A 23,379-nucleotide genomic window follows, 5' to 3' on the forward strand; every position below is an offset into this window, starting at 1 on the left:
CCAGGGGAAGACTTCTGTCCAGAAGAGCAGTTATGAGCCCGTCTGGAACGAGCAGGTGGTCTTCACTGAGATGTTTCCTCCGCTCTGCAAACGCATCAAGGTCCAGATACGAGACTCTGACAAAGTCAATGACGTTGCCATAGGAACACACTTCATTGACCTGCAAAAGATCGCCAACGATGGTGACAAAGGTAAGGTGATATATCTACCCAGTCCATAGATCAACATTAGCCTCATATTGATAGGTCATCAGGTCAAGCCAATGTTATTGTAGCACATTAGTCATTTTGGTGCCAAGTCATGTTTACCAAGTCATTAGAGGGCACAGGAACGTCAGTTTGAAAACACAGTCTTACTCCACCAGATTGCGCCAGAGTCGTCCTCAGTCCAGTCCAATTTTCACCGCAGGCAGATTTCCCACACGGTGAAGCTGGATAAGCGAGCTAAACACAAGAGAATATGGGCCAGTGCCTCATTCCGCACAGCACTCCAAACATACACTCAAATGTGTGTAGAAAACATTCTCTCTATCTGGCTGTGTTTTAAAACTACCACTGGACTGGATTAAAAATAATCAGAAATATCAAAAAGGATAACTGTGCAAACAATGCTAAGCAAAACACTCCACCTAACTTAAACAAAACAGAAACAATTATTTTATTGAATGCCAGGAAAGCCACAACACAACACTAAACAATACAATAATTGCACTATAACAGTGACAAGCGGTGCCCACAAACTAAAAAATATATATATTTAACCTTTATTTAACTAGGCAAGTCAGTTAAGAACACATTCGTATTTACAATGACGGCCTACCAAATGGCAAAAGGCCTTCTGCGGGAACGGGGACTGCGAAAATAAAGCTGTCCCAAAAGCAGTCTCAACAGCAGTCCCAACACCTTACCACTGCTACACCTGGCTTTCACCTGGCAGTGAAACAGTTCATTCAGCCTCATTTACTGCCTTTTAATAAAACATAGCTGATATGGCTGACTTGCTTAAACAAATGTGATTTCTACTGACAATTGAGATGTACAAACTATGGCATAAGGCGACGACAAGCGGATAAGAGGCAATCAGTAATTCCGATTAAGACATTAATCAACGAGCTAGGACCGACGTAGTCAATAGAAGGTCGTTCAGCACTTTTGAAATGTACAGCGACAGAATTCCGAACATGTGCCGTTCTTACAGTTTTCTCCCCGTACACCAAGTCAGAACCTTGGATAAATAAAGGGGGAATATAAGCAGACAATGAAAGCTCTTACAATATTCAATGATAACATTTCTCTAAAACAGGCTATAGGCTACCTGCACCAATTCAGAACAGAAGGCAAAATTATAAGGGGAAAAGGGACCGAATTATTAGGGTGATGCACATGGGCTACTAACAGCGTACTACACAACATACATTTAGTATTACTTTCTTAGCTACAGTATATATACACTACCGTTCAAAAGTTTGGTGTCAAATGTGGTGTCATATTTTTCATCCATTAAAATAACATAAATCATGTCGACAATCGACTGGCAAATCAGTTTTGATCCTTGTCATATGAAGAGAATTAACGAATAAATTATACATACAACTTAAATGAATAAACATTCAACATTGGTCACGCTGTCAATCCAGCATGACTTATCCTGCACTCAAAACAACTGGAAACCCAGAACTGGGAAATCTCAGACTTCAGTGAGTTCAAGACCTCTCTCTAGAGCAGGGGTGGGCAACTCCAGTCCTCGAGGGCCTGATTGGTGTCACACTTTTTCTCCATCACTAGCACACACAGCTGATTAATCAAATTACATTCTAAACTGAAGCTCATGATTAGGTGACTAGAAATACAGGTATACTCTCTATCTTCTTCGAGTCCCAACTACTCGAGGAATTTTCATCCTGATCTTCTCAGCTACAACTTCCACAGACTTGAGAAATCATGCCCTTGATTGGTGCCCTGCTCCGAAATTCGAAAACAGTCCTTGATTGTTGATTCTGGTAAGGCACAACGCACGCTCCTTTTGTTCCTGCCCGACACACACAAAAATCTACAAAATTCCACTTCTGGTCACCCTCATGGATTCCACAGTACACAACACTTTCTTTATCTGGGCAACATCAAACAGATCTCCCAGGTACATCTTCTTATCCTCAAACCGCCCTCCTACTACAAACTGTGAAGTAGTTGCGCCATAAGCATTAGGCTTACTAGACAGCAGTTTAACTGTCATTTTAGCTCTCTTTACCCTTCCTTCAGCGACTGTAGTCCATGCAGTATTCTCATCAACTTCATTTTCATTGTCATCTTTGCTAGCACCATCAGATTCAAACTCGGTATACTCTTCCGCCATTCTCTGAGAATTTCAACTGCCAGTCTAGTTCACCTTTCTCCATTGCACTTCACTTCTGCTTATATCCTGAGTGAAACAAAGCTGGACAACCCTGCCCCAACCCCATTGGTCCATGCGGGCCGCGCCCACAGTTCCGATTTGTGCAGGGTCTTATTCATCAGGGTCAATAATCCAGTGGGAAGCCCAGGTGGTAAGTTCCGAAGTCGTCACCTGCGTGGGAGTATCACAACAAAGAAGCATAAAAAAATACAAACTTGATAAAATACTCAAATAGTTTAAAACACACGTAAGGAATAAATAGTTGCAGGAAGGTAAGTCTTTCAATTCCACTGCAAATCATAATGTCTTCATGCAAAAAAACGAAGTTATCATGTACCTAGTCCACAGAAAAAGTAAGAAAAAGTAAAATAGTTACCATGCAACATTCCTCAGTTGCAGCATCATGACACTCCTGCACCACAGCACACATGCAATTGCCTTTTTCAGGACCCTGTCTTTCGTTCAATTCACCTGTCATCCTCCATCCCCCATCCTCTCCTCGTTCACCTGTCATCCTCCATCCCCCATCCTCTCCTCGTTCACCTGTCATCCTCCATCCCCCATCCTCTCCTCATTCACCTGTCATCCTCCATCCCCCATCCTCTCCTCGTTCACCTGTCATCCTCCATCCTCTCCTCGTTCACCTGTCATCCTCCATCCTCTCCTCGTTCACCGCGTCCTCTCCTCCCCCAGGGTTCCTCCCCACCATGGGCCCAGCCTGGGTCAACATGTATGGCTCAACCCGCCACTACACTCTGATTGATGAGCACCAGGACCTGAATGAGGGGCTGGGGGAAGGTGTGTCCTTCAGGGCCCGCCTCCTCATCTCTGTTGCCGTAGAGATCCTGGACACCACCTCCACTGAGATTGTGAGCTCCACCGAGGTGCAGGTAGAGCCTGTCTCCAACATCTCAGAGGTGAGTGCTCATTGGATGGTGACTGATCATTGGTTGCCAAGTATTTCTGAGGTGAGTGTCATTGGCTGACCCTTTCAGAAAGGAGTGTCCATTAGTTGGCTGTCATTGAGTCACACTTCACACTCCTATGTTCTAACTTGAAATTGTATTTATCTTACATTTGGTATTTGGTATTTTATTTGGATCCCTATTAGCTGTTGAGAAAGCAGCAGCTACTCTTCCTGGGGTCCAACACAAAACATGGAACATGACATAACACATAACATTAGTAGAGTAGAACAGCTCAAGGACATAACTACGTACATTTTAAAACTACACACATAGCCTACATATCAGGGCTCTCAGGGCGCATCGGTCTAAAAATCAAATCAAATCAAAATGTATTTGTCACATGCGCCGAATAAAACAAGTGTAGACTTTACCGTGAAATGCTTACTTACAAGCCCTTAACCAACAGTGCAGTTCAAGAAGAGTTAAGAAAATATTTACCAAATAGAATAAAGTGAAAAAGAATAATAAAAAGTAACACAATAAGAATAACAATAACGAGGCTATATACAAGAGGTACCAGTACCGAGCCAGTGTGCGGTGGTACTGGTTGGTTCAGGTAATTTATACACGTAGGTAGGGGTGAAGTGACTATTGTTGTGGAAGTTCAGTACTGAGAGAGACTTAGTCATTTCTACAAACAATCCTCTTTATTTAATATTGATGAATTATTGCAATAATGAAACCGTCAGCCCACCAGTCTTGTTCTGACTGTTAGGCTGAGAGCGTAACTGAAAATGAAAAAATATATATATTATATAGGACATACAAATGCTTAGTCACAATGGTTCCATCTCCCATAAGCCACCTTAAGTATCTACACAGGACAGTGTTTTACCCCCATCCTGGCTTAGTTTCCCAGATTTTTTTGCATTTGTATTTATCCATTATTTTACCAGGTAAGTTGACTGAGAACACATTTGCAGCAACGACCTGGGGAATAGTTACAGGGGAGAGGAGGGGGATGAATGAGCCAATTGTAAACTGGGGATTATTAGGTGACCGTGATGGTTTTAGGGCCAGATTGGGAATTTAGCCAGGAAACCGGGGTTAACACCCCTACTCTTACAATAAGTGCCATGGGATCTTTAATGACCTCAGAGAGTCAAGACACCCGTTTAACATCCCATCCAAAAGGTCTCCCATCCAGAAACTGACCAGGAACAACCCTGCTTAGCTTCAGAAGCAAGCCAGCAGTGGTATGCAGGGTGGTATGCTGCTGGTAGATGCCAGTAAGATGAGACAATGAGGCATTGTTCTAAACCCTTCCAGGCTCTCTCTATCTCGACTCACACACACAACATCTTGTCTATGGAATGCCAGCTTTTAGGTTTTTGGCACCAACATCAATCAATTGTCAGCTTCAAGCTCTCTCTAGTAGAACCCATGTCCTCACCACCCAGAGTAGCTGCAGGGTGCTAGAGTGGAGACCATAAAGCACAGCACAAGCAGAACAGATATCTTACTGTTTGTTAAGTAAATTATTTTTTACATATCCAACAAATAATGTGAATACAATATCACATTCCCCTCTCAAGAAGCTAAGCTTCTCCTGGAATAATCTAAGGGTACAAGCATTGCATGATTTTTGTTAAACATAAATGTAAACAAACAAAGTACATATTTCTGGCGCCTGACATCTCATCCATGGTAAACAACCTTTGCTGAGTTTTAGACCTTTCTTATCTAAACAAGGTCAATCTGGAACAGAAAATGAAACATAAAAAATCTAATCACACACAGGCTTCATTACAGCAAATAGGACAGTCATCAATCACACTGGCATCATACACAAAGGTAGGGGCCAGCATGATAAAAATGTCCACCCCGTTCAGAACCATTCCTACACCAGTGACAGACACCCCTCTCTGGGCACCTTGTACACTCAGTGTGGGCTCCACATCTGAGTCCTTATGCTCAGGATTGAGGTCATCATCAGAGATGTAGTCAGGAATAGGGAATAGGTAAGGGAAATCATTCAGTTCCCAAATGATAATCAAACCCCAATTAATTATCCAACCGAAATTTAGGACAACGTTGCTCAGTGATTCACATTGGATATATCACTCAAAATGAAAACCCTCAACTTAACATGCATCAATACTGGCAGAATGTACATTTATATTAACCATACAAATATATTAATCTCATAATACTAGTACTAAGTTCCTCATCAAGGCTATAATTACAGATCAGTACCTCAATGCATTCTTAGCCTAAATCACTATACATTTAGCAGTGTAGACCTCCAAATCTAAATCAATTACAGGTACAGTTGACCAATGTTAAGGGAATTGGTATCTATAATGACTAATTATGTATACATTTCAATCAGGATGAATTAAAGGGCTATTATGTTACTGTACATGTATGAATTTTCTCTCTTGCTCCCATTATTGAATATAATGTAGTGAATGTAGTCGGGAGTTTAGTACAATGACAGTCTGTTCCTTTGTACAAATGAATGAACTATCTCCAGATGGCAGGGATGGACTATCTCCAGACTGTCTAGAATGCTTATCTACACTGACTGACCTTGGCTTTAGGCGAGGAGGGAAGGCTTGAGAACTATAGGGCCTCTCTTCCAGTGTCAAGAAGAGACGGAACATTTAGAAAACGCTGACGTCATTTTCAGTTTATAACCTGTGGTAAAATGTGTATGAACTCAGTACTCTCTTGAATTAAAGGCTGTTACCTGACTTTTAAGACCGGGGCTCTGTCCATTCTCATAAAATATAGTGTCTTACAAACCCTTAATGCATTGACAGAGTGTTTAATTTTGATTGGGAATTAAAACAGAGGAATTTAGAATTCCTTCAACAACCAACCCCCTCAATCTTTTGGCATTTCTTAATTTTTCTTCTTCAGATAGGTTCAAAGTGGATGGCCCGTGATAATGTCCCAATTTCAATGTCTCACCTGAAGCCCACCACAACTCATTATGTCTTGTCCATTTGCCAACCAGTATACCAGTAAAATGAGAGAAGTTTTGGAACAGATCTCTCTCCATGCACACTCCACGTGGACATCTTTTCACTCCTGAGAGAAAAACATTTGATAGCTTCAACTGGATTCCGTACAGTGTTTTCTGGCTCAGACTCGGGTCTCTGGATTGAAGTGGTGCAGGACAGGGCAGTAGTGAATGGCTTTCTTCAGCTGGTTAGAGGGGGTTTTGAGGTCCACACCCTGTTTGGTCATATTATCCCTTCTATGCATCTAGATACCATCTCCACCATAACCTCAAGAAAGGACAGATCAGAACAATAATTCAGTTCAGCATATTTCTGATTCAGGAAATCCAGACAAACAAATGATCTACTGTATGTCAAATGATTACTACTACCAATATTCTTAATGCACATCTCTAAAACATATTTCAAATAAAAAAATATCACATTCTGTTGAAACAGTGTTTCAAATGAGCTTATACTCCCATATCACACTGTCAATCTCATCGCAGTAATAGGATCAGTCAGGAAGCAGGAAGTTATGCTGATCATCAGCAGACCCAGCAGACCCAACAGAACAAACAACGCAGCAATACATTCCTTCATACATCACTCAATACATCCCTACATATCACTCAAGGTGTGTAAAATTCAGTCCCTCCCAAAAACAACAACACTACAAATCAAATGTAAATTATTACCCTTAATAACAAACAAAAAAGCAGTTGTACCTGTAGTAGTAAAAATAGACTAGAGACAGGTCTATCCTTCTCATGGTCCTATCAGTTATAAAACTTCTCCGTGATTATCAGTATTATAAATGACCTTCAAATCAGTATTAAATATGACCTTTAAATCATCATCCAATGCCTCTCGGCATTCCAGTGAGGGTGGTCAAACCACACTAGACAGTCAGGAGAGAAGTCAGAGGTCATTCAAACCCTTCAAATAAATTGTGTGTGTGTGTGTGTGTGTGTGTGTGTGTGTGTGTGTGTGTGTGTGTGTGTGTGTGTGTGTGTGTGTGTGTGTGTGCGTGCGTGCGTGCGTGCGTGCGTGCGTGCGTGCGTGCGTGCGTGCGTGTGTGTGGTAAAACATATGACAAAAGCAAACAAAAATGGCCAGGCCTTATTTAATTTGGTAGGTGATGGCCTAATTCGGATACCTTTATACTAACTACACTGCAGAATTTCAGTCACTGCTCTCTCACAAAAAACATAGCCTCAGAAAATATTTCAAAGGGAGAAAAAATGACTACTACCTCTTGGTGGAGAAAGTGTTCAATTCTTTTAGCATTCACTATACTAATATAATCAGCAACCCAAAGGTTTTAACGACAAACAAAACATGATAATAATAAGTCCATTGTACTCCCTCAAATCATTAATTGTTCGTTTTAATCTACCCCAATGTTTATGTTAATTTAGCATGTGCTACCTTTAGACACAATTCACTCCCATATCGTGTTATAAACTCAGCAACAAAAAAAAATGTCCTCTCACTGTCAACTGCGTTTATTTTCAGAAAACTTAACATGTGTAAATATTTGTATGAACATAACAATATTCAACAACGGAGACATAAACTGAACAAGTTCCACAGACTTGTGATGAACAGAAATTGAACAATGTGTCCATGTCCATGAACAAAGGCAGTGAAATTGCATGGTGCCAAATTCAAAACAACAGAATAATTAAAATTCCTCAACCATACAAGTATTTTACACCATTTTAAAGATACACTTCTCCTTAATTCAACCACAGTGTCCGATTTCAAAAAGGTTTTTCTGCGAAAGCAGAACATGTTAGGTCAGCAACTAATCACAAAAGCATTCAGTCATTTTCCAACCAAAGAGAGGTGCATATAGATAAAATTAAAATTAATCACTAACCTTTGACGATTTTCATCAGATGACACTCCCAGGACTCAATGTTACACAATACATGTATGTTTTGTTCGATCAAGTTCATATTTATATCCAAAAACCAAAAATCAGCAGAAATTGCAGAGCCACATCAAATAACAGAAATAGTCATCATAAACTTTGATGAAAGATACATGTTTTACATAGAATTAAAGATAAACTTGTTCTTAATGCAACTGCTTTGTCAAATTTCAAAAAAGCTTTACTGCAAAAGCACAATATTCAATAATCTGAGAACAGCGTTCAGCCACAAAAACAAGCCATACAGTTACCCGCCAAATTGTGAAGTCAACAGATGTCATAAGTAGCATTATAAATCTTCACTTACCTTTGCTGATCGTCGTCGGAATGCACTCCCAGGACTCCCACTTCCACAAGAAATGTTTGTTTTGTTCGATTACGTCCATATTTATGTCCAAATACCTTCGTTTTGTTTGTGCGTTTAGTTCACTATTCCAAAGGCACAATGCGCGAGCGCAAAATCTAGATGTAAGGTCAAATTAGTTCCATTACAGTTTGTAGAAACATGTCAAACGACGTTTACAATCAATCCTTAGGGTCTTTTTATAATAAATCTTCAATAATATTCCAACTGGACAATAGCGTATTCATTACAGAGGAAAAAGAAGGCACGGCGCGCCCACGTGACCACGCAGTAAACAACTGTTTGGCCACAGCCTAGTCCACTTGTTGAAACAGCTCTTATTCGACACCCTTCCACAATAGAAGCATCAAACAACTTTCTAAAGACTGTTGACATCTGCTGGAAGCCTTGGGAAGTGCAATCTGGCCCCATAGACACAGCATATTGGATAGGCAATCACTTAAATGAAACTACAAACCTCAGATTTCCCACTTCCTGAGCGTGGTCCCATGGTGTTTATACTTGTGTACTATTGTTTGTACAGATGAACATGGTACCTTCAGGTGTTTGGAAATTGCTCCCAAGGAGGAACCAGACTTGTGGAGTTCTACAAAAACAATTCTGAGGTCTTGGCTGATTTCTTTTGATTTTCCCATGATGTCAAACAAAGAGGCACTGAGTTTGAAGGTAGGCCTTGAAATACACCCACAGGTACACCTACAATTGGCTCAAATTATGTCAATTAGCCTGGAATTGTGATACAGTGAATTATAAATGAAATAATCTGTCTGTAAACAATTGTTGGAAAAATTACTAGTGTCATGCACAATGTAGATGTCCTAACCAACTTGCCAAAACTATAGTTTGTTAACAATACATTTGTGGAGTGATTGAAAACGAGTTTTAATGACTCCAACCTAATTGTATGTAAACTTCTGACTTCAACTGTAGCTCTAAATCCACGATATAGCAGAGGTTGAAAAGCGTATCAAAGGCTGCATTGAAATCTAACAGTATAGCTCCCACAATCTTTATATTATCAATTTCTTTCAACCAATCATCAGTCATTTGTGACAGTGCAGTGCATGTTGAGTGCCCTTCTCTATAAGCATGCTAATACTCTTTTGTCAATTTGTTTACAGAGAAATAGCATTGTATTTGGTCAAAAACAATGTTGTTGTTAGAACCAGTAAAGAATCAGTAAAGGACACTTGGGTAGCTGTAATGGCTTCTAGGAGTAGTGGGTGGCGGAGTCAGGCGCAGAGAGCAGGGTAGTTCAAAACGTGGATCTTTATTCCAAGACCAGAGTAACAGTCAAACACAAGGGCGCATAAATACCCAACAAACAGGACGAAACTGTCCGGACAAACGGAATCCACAATAATCCACACACCATGAACAGAAAAACAAGCCCGGGCCTACCGGGTTTAAATAGCCCAAAACAAAACCCAAACAACAAACAGGTGAAACTAATCAGACTAAACAAACTGAAACAGAAAAGGAGATCGGTGGCAGCTAGTAGGCCGGCGACGATGACCGCCAAGCACCGCCCGAACAGGAAGAGGCACCATCTTCGGCGGGATTCGTGACAGTAGCGGAATGACTTTGGCTTCCCTCCAGGCCCGAGGACAAACACCTTACTCTAGGCTCAGATTAAAGATATGACAGATAGGAGTGGCCATAGAGTCAGCTACCATCCTCAGTAGCTTTCCTTCTAAATTGTCTATGGCAGGAGGTTTGTCATTATTGATTGACAACAATAATTTCTTTCACACTAAGTTTGCAAAATTAAAATGTACTACAATGCTTTTCTTTCGTTATACATTTTGTTATGCATGAATACGATGGCTCACTGTTCATTGTTGGCATTTCCTTCCTAAATTTGCCCACTTTGCCAATGAAGAAATAATTGCATTAATTGGCAACATCAAATGGTTTTATGATGAATAATCCATGTGATTCGATGAAAGATGGAGATGAATTAGTCTTTCTGCCCATAATTTCATTCAAGGTTTTCTTCCATCATTCTTTATATCATTGATCTTGTCTTCATAATAGATTCTTCTTCTACTCACATAAATTCTCAATTTGCAGTAAGCCAGCCAGTCAGATGTGCAGCCAGACTTTTTCGCCCATCTCTTTGAACCATAGTTTTTCAATTCCTCATTAATCCATGGAGCCTTAACAGTTCTTCATCAGCAATTGGAAGAAGCAATTTCATGGTCCTTCCCACCCCCTATGAGGCAATAGGACATTGGAAGAAAGAAAACTGCCAAACAATTGATTATCCCCTAATCCAACATAACTCCTACGGTAGCTGGGTTTCTCAACTCCACTGTGGGTGGAGTGTACCTCCGACTACATCGAGTCACTGTCAGTTGATACAAGGAAAAAGTCGGTGGTTGTATTTGTTTAACGTTTTCTTACAAAGTATGGATTTCAGCAAACAAAGAAAACAACTCGCCTACCCCCTACACGTGTTCAGCTTTGCCCTTTGACCCTGCCTATGACCTCCTGACATCCCCATAAATAGTCATAGGTTAGATATTTCCATTCTGATGTTAAATTGTCATCGTTGTCACACCTGCTCCTGCACGTGTCACCATCATTACGCGCAGCTGCACAATATTGGACTCACCTGGACTCCATTACTTTGTTGATTACCCCCTCTATATCTGTCTGCCCCTCAGTTTGTTCCCTGTGTCAGCATTGCTGTCTTATTTATCCCCTGTAATGACGCTGTTCCTGTTCTGTTTCATGTCCATTGTTTATTAAATGTTCTCCCTGTACCTGCTTCTCGCCTCCAGCGTCAATCCTCACAGTTATATTATGTTATATTGACATTATAAAAGACCTTAAAGATATTAACTGGCTGTTAGGAAAATCAATAGCATCAGCTTTGTTACCCCTGGCTAAGTAGCCAACTATCCCCTTGCTGTCTCTTTGTTTAGCTAATGCCTCCCTAATATCTCCCCTGTGTGCAGTTGGTATTGGTATCAGTTTGACTATGTGGCAGGGGCAGGTATAACGAGACAGAGAGATGGAGAGACGGAGAGACTTTAAAGAGGCCAACCCTAACCTGCTCAACATCTTAATCATCATCTTAATCAACACTGACTTGAAAATATACACTGAAACAAAATATAAATGCAACAATTACAAGGATTTGACTGAGTTACAGTTCATATATAAAGAAATCAGTCAATTGAAGGAAATAAATTAGGCCCTAATCTATGGATTTTACATGACTGGGAATACAGATATGCATCTGTTGGTCACAAATACCTTAAAGGCGTGGATCAGAAAACCAGTCAGTATCGGGTGTGACCACAATTGACCTCATGCAGCATGACACATCTCCTTCGTATTGAGTTGATCAGGCTGGTGATTATGGCCTGTGTGATGTTGCTCCTCTCCTATGGTAGTAAAAAGTTGCTGGATATCGGTGGGAACTGGAACATACTGTCGTCCACGTCGACCCAGAGCATCCCAAACATGCTCGATGGGTGACATGTTTGGTGAGTATGCAGGCCATGGAAGAACTGGGACATTTTCAGCTTCCACAAGTTGTGTACAGATCCTTGTGACAGTATAATGCTGAAACATGAGGTGATGGCGGTGGATGAATTGCAGGATCTCGTCACGGCATTCAAACTGCCGTTGATAAAATGTAATTGTTTTTGTTGTCCATAGCTTATGCCTGCCCATACCATAACCACACCACCACGGTGCACTCTGTTCACAACGTAGATTTCAGCAAACCGCTCGCCCACATAACGCAATACATGCTGTCTGCCATCTGGGATTCAACCGTGAACAGCCACTTCTCCAGCGTGCCAGTGACCTTCGAATTTGAACATTTGCACTCTGAAGTCAGTTACGACGCCAAACTGCAGTTAGGTTAAGTCCCTGGTGAGGACAACGAGCACTCAAATGAGCTTCCCTAAGCTGGTTTCTGACAGTTTTTGTAGAAATGATTCGGTTGTGCAAACCCACAGTTTCATCAGCTGTCCAAGTGGCTGGTCTCAGAAGATCCTGCAGGTGAAGAAGCTGGATGTGGAGGTCCTGGGCTGGTATGGTTACACGTGGTCTGCAGTTGTGAGGCCAGTTGGACATAATGCCAAATTCTCTAAAAAAACATTGGTAGAAATTAACATTTAATTATCTGGCAAAAGCTCTGGTGGACATTCCTGCAGTCAGCATGCCGATTGTAATTAAAGCGGGTTTGGTTCTACCGCTTATCTGTATTCTGTTAATCTTTTCTTCTTTATTCTGTCGTTCAGAGTGCCACAGGGAAAATAGAGGAATTCTTCCTGTTTGGTTCCTTCCTGGAGGCCACCATGATTGACAGGAAGATCGGCGATAAGCCAATCAGTTTCGAGGTCACAATAGGTAAGTAATATACTTGGGGGGTATACAGTAATAACTTAACAGACTCAATTATCATTAGTATTGGACACAAAAGGTACTCAATGATTTGTGTGTTTGGCATGTAAATATTGCAAACAAAAACACAACGATACAATTCTACTATTGTCGCTACTTTTCACATTTCCTTCCCCCAGGTAACTACGGCAACCAGATAGACGGAGTGAGCAAGCCCACCGCAGCTAAGAAGAAGAAGAAGAAAGAGGGAGGAGGAGAGAGTGATGAGGAAGAGTCAGAGCTGATTCAGCAGAACTCCAGTGAGGACGAGGCGGATGATGATGGGGACCTGGTGTCTGTGTCCTCCACCCCTCCCATGAAGCCTGTCATCACAGACAGGTCAGAGGACAGGGGTTCAAGGGTCAGGATCAGGGGTGGTGGGTCAAGTTCCTCCTGGGTCACGTCTAAAGCCGGGGTCTGGCTAGAAATATTGTTTTGCTTATGTAACAACAAAACAAGTCTGGGAACCACTTGGTCTAGCTCTTCCATATTCATAGATCACAATGTAGCCTATACTGATATGTGTCACGAAGTGCTCTAACATCAAATAATGGCGATAAAAGTCTTATTCTCTGAGGGACTCTGATAATGTCAACACTCATCATATCGATTATACACCTTTTTTTTGTGCCAACCTCAGGAACTACTTTCACCTGCCCTACTTTGAGAAGAAGCCGTGTATCTACATCAAGAGCTGGTGGCAGGACCTGAGGAGAAGACTCTACAACTCAAACATCATGGACAAGATCGCTGACAAACTGGTCAGTAACTATTCAACTCCAACATCATGGACAAGATCGCTGACAAACTGGTCAGTAACTATTCATGTTGAATGTGCACCAGCAGGATAATAATTTGATTTTTAAAAGCTACAACTCCCGTACGGGCTCAGGAGAGACGAAGGTTGAAAGTCATGCGTCCTCCGATACACAACCCAACCAAGTCTCACTGCTTCTTAACACAGCGCACATCCAACCCGGAAGCCAGCCGCACCAATGTGTCGGAGGAAACACCGTGCACCTAGCAACCTTGGTTAGCGTGCACTGCGCCCGGCCTGCCACAGGAGTCGCTGGTGCGCGATGAGACAAGGATATCCCTACCGGCCAAACCCTCCCTAACCTGGGTAATAATTAGATTAACCCCAATAAATGCAAAGCATTTCTGGATCTGATACACTTGTTTGTGTTTGTGCGTTGTGTCCTACAGGAGGAGGGTCTGAATGACGTGCAGGAGGTCATTAAGACAGAGAAGGCCTATCCAGAGCGCAGACTCCGAGGAGTGCTGGAGGAACTCAGCACTGGCTGCAAGTGAGCTAACATTACTGATACCACAGCCATAATCACTTCTGTTGATACAGTGACTGGACTGCCATAGCCAGAGACACAGTCTTTAAGTGTCTCTGTGTATTTACTTTCAGTCGTTTCGTCACTTTGGCCAACAAGGACCAGAACCAGGCAGGCAGAACTAAACTGGACAAAGAGAGACTCAAGTCCTGCATGAGAGAAATGGTACAGGGCTGCTCTGAGAGAGTGATGGAGAGAGTTGTTATGGTTATGAATCTATCCTCGTGTAGCAGAGCGTGGGAATGTTTATGATGTCATATCCTTCTCTGTAGGAGAGCATGGGGCAGCAGGCCAAGCTGATTCGCTCCCAGGTGAAGAGGAACACAGTTAGAGACAAACTGAAGATGGTTCAAAACTTCCTGCACAGGCTCCGTTTCCTTGCCGACGAGGTACAGATTATGTTACACTCAACTTTGTTTATAACACATTATATTTGCATTGACAGAGCAATTCAGGCCTTATAGAGAGAGCACAGGCAACCTCCCCACAGTGGATCTTAGCTCTCCATTATAAAACGCTAGCATAATCATAACCTATCACTATGTACAGTAAAGAGTACCACTGTGCAACAATAAACTGTACACTCATAAAATGTAATTCACCGTTACAAGGGTGTGCATTCTTGTGTTTATCAATATCCTTTATGTTATGCACATGAATTTCAGCCTGTATTGACAGCTATGTGGGTGTCAATAAAACGTTGAAGTTTTATCCTCTGTGCCCTCCAGCCCCAGCACAGTATCCCAGACGCGTTTGTATGGATGATGAGTAACAACAAGCGTATCGCCTACGCCCGCATCCCCTCCAAAGACATCCTCTACTCCATCGTAGACGAGGAGACAGGCAAGGACTGTGGCAAGGTCAAAGCTGTCTTCCTCAGGGTACGTGACTTGAACCTTCTCGACTCTCTCTGACCTCCACTTCTTCCTACCCTCATTGTTTTGTTTTATAACCCTAACAAACTATTGAATGTCCATTTACCTTAGTGTTGCTGTTGTAGGTCTGTGGCCTTGTGTCTTTAGATCCCAAGCTAAGATTAAAATCTGGCTGAATAAAGTTATATACATCTATAACGTTACTGTAACGTTTGTGTCCACCAGCTGCCTGGTAAGAAGGGGTTTGGTCCAGCGGGTTGGACAGTGCAGGCTAAGATGGAGATATACCTGTGGCTGGGTCTCAACAAACAGAGGAAGGACTTCCTGTCTGGCCTACCCAACGGCTTTGAAGAGAACAAGGCTCCCAGGACAAGCCCCTGTCTACAGTCTGTACCCCCCGTCAGTCTGGTTTACAACAGTAAGTCCGTCTACAGTCTGTATCCCCTATCAGTCTGGTTTACAACAGTAAGTCTGTCTACAGTCTGTACCCCCCCGTCAGTCTGGTTTATAACAGTAAGTCTGGTCTATAACAGTAAGTCTGTCTACAGTCCGTACCCCCTATTAGTCTGGTCTACAACATTAAGTCTGTCTACTGTCTGTACCCCCTATCAGTCTGGTCTACAACATTAAGTCTGTCTACAGTCTGTAACCTCTATATACTGTTACTATGGTGAGTGAGCAGCTGCTTTATAAGATAGCTACGTTTTGTATTTACACACTCCATTACCTAGTCCCATTTATTGAAGCACGTACTCATGTGTGATGGCTCACACCTGTGTATCTCTATGTCCTCCCTCTGCTATCCTGTGTATCTGAGTGTTGTCTAATCTCTGTGTCCTCTCTCTGCTCTCCTGTGTATCTGAGTGTTGTCTCATCTCTGTGTCCTCTCTCTGCTCTCCTGTGTATCAGAGTGTTGTCTAATCTCTATGTCCTCCCTCTGCTATCCTGTGTATCTGAGTGTTGTCTAATCTCTATGTCCTCCCTCTGCTCTGCTGTGTATCAGAGTGTTGTCTCATTTCTTTGTTCTCTCTCTGCTCTCCTGTGTATCTGAGTGTTGTCTAATCTTTGTGTCCTCTCTCTGCTCTCCTGTGTATCAGAGTGTTGTCTCATCTCTGTGTTCTCTCTCTGCTCTGCAGTGAAGCAGGTATTCCAGCTAAGGGCTCACATGTACCAGGCCAGGAGTCTGTTTGCTGCCGACAGCAGTGGCTTGTCAGACCCCTTTGCCAGGGTATTCTTCTCCACACATAGCCAGGTCACTGAGGTAAGATAGAGGGTGTGTGTGTGTGCATGTGTGTGTGTGTGTGTATGAGTGTGTGTTTGTGTGTGTGTCAGTGTGTGTGTTTTTGTGCATATGCGTATGTGTGTTCTGAGTCAGTCTCTGCTCTACATGGGCCTAGTAAGCCTCGCGTGTGTGTGTGTGTTTGTTAATGTGTGTGTGTGTGCCTGCATACGTGCTTGTGTTTCTGTTAATGTGTGTCCGTGTGTTTTAGGTCCTAAGTGAGACTCTGTGCCCTACGTGGGATCAGCTGCTGGTGTTTGAGGATGTTGAGCTGTTCGGAGAGGCCGGCGAGCTACGAGACGACCCACCTATCATTGTGGTAGAGGTCTACGACCAGGACACTGTGGTACGACCTGACGGAGAGAGAGAGAGTGAGAGTGAGAGTGAGAGTGAGAGTGAGAGTGAGAGTGAGAGAGAGAGAGTGAGAGAGATCGAGAGTGAGATCCTTAGTGAAACTATTGTTTTGTGGGATTCAAAGGATACAAGGATACAAAGTACTGTGAAACTGGACTGGCCATTTTTGGCAAATGCCAGTTGGGCTGGTCCATGTCTATTTCAGGTTTCTTTTCACCAAATGATTATTATTTGGCTGATAATGGGGTCATCAAGGAAAACATGGGCCGGTGTGGGGGCCTCAAGGGAAAATGGGCCGGTGTGATAGAAATGCCAGGGCTGATTTCTGGTCCCAGTCCGTCCCTGTCTGTGATCCAAACACTTTGTGTTTGTCCATATGTCCTTACTGTGTATCTGTTACTGTCTTCATTTACCATGTTCCTCCTGTTCCTGCTCATATTGTGGATGATGCTGTTGGGGTTAAGTAGAGTGTGAAAGCCAGAAGTAGGGCCTCTCCTGCTTTGGGCTTCTGTTTGCGTAGCAACGTAGCTAGTTAGCCAAGTCATGCAAGAGACAGGACAGGCTATTTTACAGGCTATTTTACAGGGCGTTCCCAAACTAGGTTTGCCATCTGTCCATGACGTAGCCATAAGCAGGGTCCTCTTGCATTCCTCCAGTAGTGTTTGATAGCTGAAACAGTAGTTGATTGGTTGAAGTTGTTTGGTTGAAGTGTTAACTCTACCAGTCATGCATGCTTCTCATAAACTAATGAAACCAATAGAGATATGACCCCTGGTAGGACCTTTCAAATTCTGTTAGCCTTATGGTAGCGAGCATGTTCTCTGAATAGTCCCCACTTTATACACCATTTTCAGTATTATGTCTGTGCTTACACTGGCCCCCAGTGGCCATAACAAGAAGTACACCCCATAAACTGGTTTCTAATTTTCTTTCTAATTTTCTTTCTACGGTTGTCTCTGTGGCGTCCAGGGCAAGGCAGAGTTCATTGGTCGGACATTTGCTAAGCCCATCACTAAGATGTGTGACGAGCACTACGGCCCTCCGAGGTTCCCCCCTCAGCTAGAGTACTACCAGATCTATCGTGGTAACTCTACCGCCGGTGACCTACTGGCTGCCTTTGAGCTGCTGCAGGTCAGCTGATCACACACACTCGCACACTGAAAGTACACACACACACATCAGAAACATACACATATGCACATATACACACCAGGAACACGCACGCATGCTCGCACGCACGCACGCACGCACGCACGCACGCACGCACGCACGCACGCACGCACACACACACACACACACACACACACACACACACACACACACACACACACACACACACACACACACACACACACACACAGGAACTAAATAACATGCCAGGAACACACTAAGAGCATGCCATTGACATCCATGGAGAGAGTTTAAAAATACACACCGACGCATGGAATATGCAACTGCAGCTGTGCACGGAGCACGGTGACGAGCTGATTCCTCATCAAATCTAGAAAAGAAGGGTCTCTCTTTCCCTCTCTCTCTGCCTTTCCTTCTCTTCATCTATCTGTTATTAATTTCCATTTCATCTTAATTGTCCGTCCACAATTTTCTTCATCCTCCATGCCTCTCCTCTTCTTCTTCCCCCATGCCTCTCCTCTCCTTCTTCCTCCATGACTCCTCCTCTTCTCCCTCCATGCCTTTTTCTCTTTCTTCCTCCATGCCTCTCCTCTCCCTCTTCCTCCATGCCTCTCCTCCTCTTCTTCCTCCAAGCCTCTCCTTCTTCCTCCATGCCTCTCCTCCATGCCTCTCCTCTTCTTCTTCCACAATGCCTCTCCTCTTCTTCTTCCTCGATGCCTCTCCTCCCCTTCTTCCTCGATGCCTCTCCTCTTCTTCTTCCCTCATGCCTCTCTTCTTCTTCTTCCCCCATGCCTCTCCTCCCCTTCTTCCTCCATGCCTCTCTTCTTCTTCTTCCCCCATGCCTCTCCTCCCCTTCTTCCTCCATGCCTCTCCTCTTCTTCTTCCTCCATGCCTCTCCTCTTCTTCTTCCTCCATGCCTCTCCTCCTCTTCTTCCTCCATGCCTCTTCTCTCCTTCTTCCACCATGCCTCCTTCTCTTCTTCCTCCATGCCTCTCCTCTTCTTCTTCCTCCATGCCTCTCCTCCTCTTCTCCTTCCATGCCTCTCCTCACATCTTCCTCCATGCCTCTTCTTCTTCATCCATGCCTCTCCTCCTCTTCTTCCTCCAAGCCTCTCCTCTTCTTCTTCCTCCATGCCTCTCTTCCTTCTTCCTTCTTCCTCCATTCCTCTCATCTTCTTCGTCCTTCTTCCTTCTTCCTCCATGCCTCTCCTCCTCTTCTTCCTCCATGCCTCTTCTCCTTCCTCCATGCCTCTCCTCTTCTTCTTCCTCCATGCCTCTCCTCCTCTTCTTCCATGCCTCTACTCCCTTATCCCTCCATGCCTCTCTTCTTCTTCTTATTCTATGCCTCTCCTCCCCTTATTCCTCCATGCTTCTCCTCATCTTATTCCTCCATGCCTTTCCTCTCCTTCCTCCATGCCTCTCCTCTTCTTCTTCCTCCATGCCTCTCTTCCTTCTTCCTTCTTCCTCCATTCCTCTCATCTTCTTCGTCCTTCTTCCTTCTTCCTCCATTCCTCCATGCTTCTCCTCCCCTTCTTCCTCCATGCCTCTCCTCTTCTTCCTGCTCTATGCCTCTCCTCCTCTTCTTCCATGCCTCTGCTCCTCTTCTTCCATGCCTCTACTCCCTTATCCCTCCATGCATCTCCTCTTCTTCTTCCTCCATGCCTCTCCTCCTCTTATTTCTCCATGCTTCTCCTCCCCTTATTCCTCCATGCCTCTCTCATCTTATTCCTCCATACCTTTCCTTCCTCCATGCCTCTCCTCTTCTTCTTCCTCCATGCCTCTCTTCCTTCTTCCTCCATGCCTCTTCTTATTCTTCTACCATGCCTCTCCTCCTCTTCTTCCTCCATGCTTCTCCTACCCTTATTCCTCCATGCCTCTCCTCGTCTTATTCCTCCATGCCTCTCTTCCTTATTCCTCCATGCCTCACCCTCTTCTTCTTCTTCTTCTATGCGTCTCCTCCTCTTATTCTTCCATGCCTTTCCTCCCCTTCTTCCTCCATGCCCCTCCTCTTATTCCTCCTCCATGCCTCTCATCTTCTTCCTCCTCCATGCCTCTCCTTTCTTTCTTCCTCCATGCCTCTCCCTTCTTCCTCCTCCATGCCTCTCCTCTTCTTCTTTCTCCATGCCTCTCCTCTTATTATTTCTCCATGCCTCTCCTCTTCTTCTTCCTCCATGCCTCTCCTCCTCTTCTCCTTCCATGCCTCTCCTCACATCTTCCTCCATGCCTCTCCTCTTCTTCTTCATCCATGCCTCTCCTCCTCTTCTTCCTCCACGCCTCTCCTCTTCTTCTTCCTCCATGCCTCTCTTCCTTCTTCCTTCTTCCTCCATTCCTCTCATCTTCTTCATCCTTCTTCCTTCTTCCTCCATGCCTCTCCTCCTCTTCTTCCTCCATGCCTCTTCTCCTTCTTCCTCCATGCCTCTCCTCTTCTTCTTCCTCCATGCCTCTCCTCCTCTTCTTCCATGCCTCTACTCCCTTATCCCTCCATGCCTCTCTTCTTCTTCTTATTCTATGCCTCTCCTCCCCTTATTCCTCCATGCCTCTCCTCATCTTATTCCTCCATGCCTTTCCTCTCCTTCCTCCATGCCTCTCCTCTTCTTCTTCCTCCATGCCTCTCTTCCTTCTTCCTTCTTCCTCCATTCCTCTCATCTTCTTCGTCCTTCTTCCTTCTTCCTCCATTCCTCCATGCTTCTCCTCCCTTCTTCCTCCACGCCTCTCCTCTTCTTCCTGCTCTATGCCTCTCCTCCTCTTCTTCCATGCCTCTGCTCCTCTCTTCTTCCATGCCTCTACTCCTTATCCCTCCATGCATCTCCTCTTCTTCTTCCTCCATGCCTCTCCTCCTCTTATTTCTCCATGCTTCTCCTCCCCTTATTCCTCCATGCCTCTCCTCATCTTATTCCTCCATACCTTTCCTTCCTCCATGCCTCTCCTCTTCTTCTTCCTCCATGCCTCTCTTCCTTCTTCCTCCATGCCTCTTCTTATTCTTCTACCATGCCTCTCCTCCTCTTCTTCCTCCATGCCTCCCTACCCTTATTCCTCCATGCCTCTCCTCGTCTTATTCCTCCATGCCTCTCTTCCTTATTCCTCCATGCCTCACCTCTTCTTCTTCTTCTTCTATGCGTCTCCTCCTCTTATTCTTCCATGCCTTTCCTCCCCTTCTTCCTCCATGCCCCTCCTCTTATTCCTCCTCCATGCCTCTCATCTTCTTCCTCCTCCATGCCTCTCCTTTCTTTCTTCCTCCATGCCTCTCCTTCTTCCTCCTCCATGCCTCTCCTCTTTCTTCTTTCTCCATGCCTCTCCTCTTATTATTTCTCCATGCCTCTCCTCTTATTATTTCTCCATGCCTCTCCTCTTCTTCTTCCTCCATGCCTCTCCTCTTCTTCTTCCTCCATGCCTCTCCTCCTCTTCTTCCTCCATGCCTCTTCTCTCCTTCTTCCACCATGCCTCCTTCTCTTCTTCCTCCATGCCTCTCCTCTTCTTCTTCCTCCATGCCTCTCCTCCTCTTCTCCTTCCATGCCTCTCCTCACATCTTCCTCCATGCCTCTTCTTCTTCATCCATGCCTCTCCTCCTCTTCTTCCTCCAAGCCTCTCCTCTTCTTCTTCCTCCATGCCTCTCTTCCTTCTTCCTTCTTCCTCCATTCCTCTCATCTTCTTCGTCCTTCTTCCTTCTTCCTCCATGCCTCTCCTCCTCTTCTTCCTCCATGCCTCTTCTCCTTCCTCCATGCCTCTCCTCTTCTTCTTCCTCCATGCCTCTCCTCCTCTTCTTCCATGCCTCTACTCCCTTATCCCTCCATGCCTCTCTTCTTCTTCTTATTCTATGCCTCTCCTCCCCTTATTCCTCCATGCTTCTCCTCATCTTATTCCTCCATGCCTTTCCTCTCCTTCCTCCATGCCTCTCCTCTTCTTCTTCCTCCATGCCTCTCTTCCTTCTTCCTTCTTCCTCCATTCCTCTCATCTTCTTCGTCCTTCTTCCTTCTTCCTCCATTCCTCCATGCTTCTCCTCCCCTTCTTCCTCCATGCCTCTCCTCTTCTTCCTGCTCTATGCCTCTCCTCCTCTTCTTCCATGCCTCTGCTCCTCTTCTTCCATGCCTCTACTCCCTTATCCCTCCATGCATCTCCTCTTCTTCTTCCTCCATGCCTCTCCTCCTCTTATTTCTCCATGCTTCTCCTCCCCTTATTCCTCCATGCCTCTCCTCATCTTATTCCTCCATACCTTTCCTTCCTCCATGCCTCTCCTCTTCTTCTTCCTCCATGCCTCTCTTCCTTCTTCCTCCATGCCTCTTCTTATTCTTCTACCATGCCTCTCCTCCTCTTCTTCCTCCATGCTTCTCCTACCCTTATTCCTCCATGCCTCTCCTCGTCTTATTCCTCCATGCCTCTCTTCCTTATTCCTCCATGCCTTCTTCTTCTTCTTCTTCTATGCGTCTCCTCCTCTTATTCTTCCATGCCTTTCCTCCCCTTCTTCCTCCATGCCCCTCCTCTTATTCCTCCTCCATGCCTCTCATCTTCTTCCTCCTCCATGCCTCTCCTTTCTTTCTTCCTCCATGCCTCTCCCTTCTTCCTCCTCCATGCCTCTCCTCTTCTTCTTTCTCCATGCCTCTCCTCTTATTATTTCTCCATGCCTCTCCTCTTCTTCTTCCTCCATGCCTCTCCTCCTCTTCTCCTTCCATGCCTCTCCTCACATCTTCCTCCATGCCTCTCCTCTTCTTCTTCATCCATGCCTCTCCTCCTCTTCTTCCTCCACGCCTCTCCTCTTCTTCTTCCTCCATGCCTCTTCCTTCTTCCTTCTTCCTCCATTCCTCTCATCTTCTTCATCCTTCTTCCTTCTTCCTCCATGCCTCTCCTCCTCTTCTTCCTCCATGCCTCTTCTCCTTCTTCCTCCATGCCTCTCCTCTTCTTCTTCCTCCATGCCTCTCCTCCTCTTCTTCCATGCCTCTACTCCCTTATCCCTCCATGCCTCTCTTCTTCTTCTTATTCTATGCCTCTCCTCCCCTTATTCCTCCATGCCTCTCCTCATCTTATTCCTCCATGCCTTTCCTCTCCTTCCTCCATGCCTCTCCTCTTCTTCTTCCTCCATGCCTCTCTTCCTTCTTCCTTCTTCCTCCATTCCTCTCATCTTCTTCGTCCTTCTTCCTTCTTCCTCCATTCCTCCATGCTTCTCCTCCCCTTCTTCCTCCACGCCTCTCCTCTTCTTCCTGCTCTATGCCTCTCCTCCTCTTCTTCCATGCCTCTGCTCCTCTTCTTCCATGCCTCTACTCCCTTATCCCTCCATGCATCTCCTCTTCTTCTTCCTCCATGCCTCTCCTCCTCTTATTTCTCCATGCTTCTCCTCCCCTTATTCCTCCATGCCTCTCCTCATCTTATTCCTCCATACCTTTCCTTCCTCC

General features: G+C 44.4%; 1 protein-coding gene across 8 annotated transcripts in view; it reads left to right on the forward strand.

Annotated features, from left to right (window-relative positions):
- LOC123995267 (otoferlin-like) overlaps positions 1-23,379 on the forward strand; it is a 121,561-nt gene that overhangs the window by 69,518 nt on the left and 28,664 nt on the right. For all 8 annotated transcript variants that reach the window (XM_046298752.1, XM_046298751.1, XM_046298758.1 and 5 more), the window contains exons 14-26: positions 5-191; positions 3,085-3,308; positions 12,873-12,981; positions 13,155-13,353; positions 13,655-13,775; positions 14,221-14,321; positions 14,432-14,522; positions 14,630-14,746; positions 15,086-15,238; positions 15,458-15,650; positions 16,369-16,493; positions 16,723-16,857; positions 17,835-17,996. In XM_046298752.1, coding sequence (XP_046154708.1) covers positions 5-191; positions 3,085-3,308; positions 12,873-12,981; positions 13,155-13,353; positions 13,655-13,775; positions 14,221-14,321; positions 14,432-14,522; positions 14,630-14,746; positions 15,086-15,238; positions 15,458-15,650; positions 16,369-16,493; positions 16,723-16,857; positions 17,835-17,996 — 1,917 coding nt within the window. The remainder of the gene's footprint in view (positions 1-4; positions 192-3,084; positions 3,309-12,872; positions 12,982-13,154; positions 13,354-13,654; positions 13,776-14,220; positions 14,322-14,431; positions 14,523-14,629; positions 14,747-15,085; positions 15,239-15,457; positions 15,651-16,368; positions 16,494-16,722; positions 16,858-17,834; positions 17,997-23,379) is intronic.

The sequence above is a fragment of the Oncorhynchus gorbuscha genome, linkage group LG14 (genome assembly GCF_021184085.1).
Source record: "Oncorhynchus gorbuscha isolate QuinsamMale2020 ecotype Even-year linkage group LG14, OgorEven_v1.0, whole genome shotgun sequence".
Lineage (NCBI taxonomy): Eukaryota > Metazoa > Chordata > Actinopteri > Salmoniformes > Salmonidae > Oncorhynchus > Oncorhynchus gorbuscha.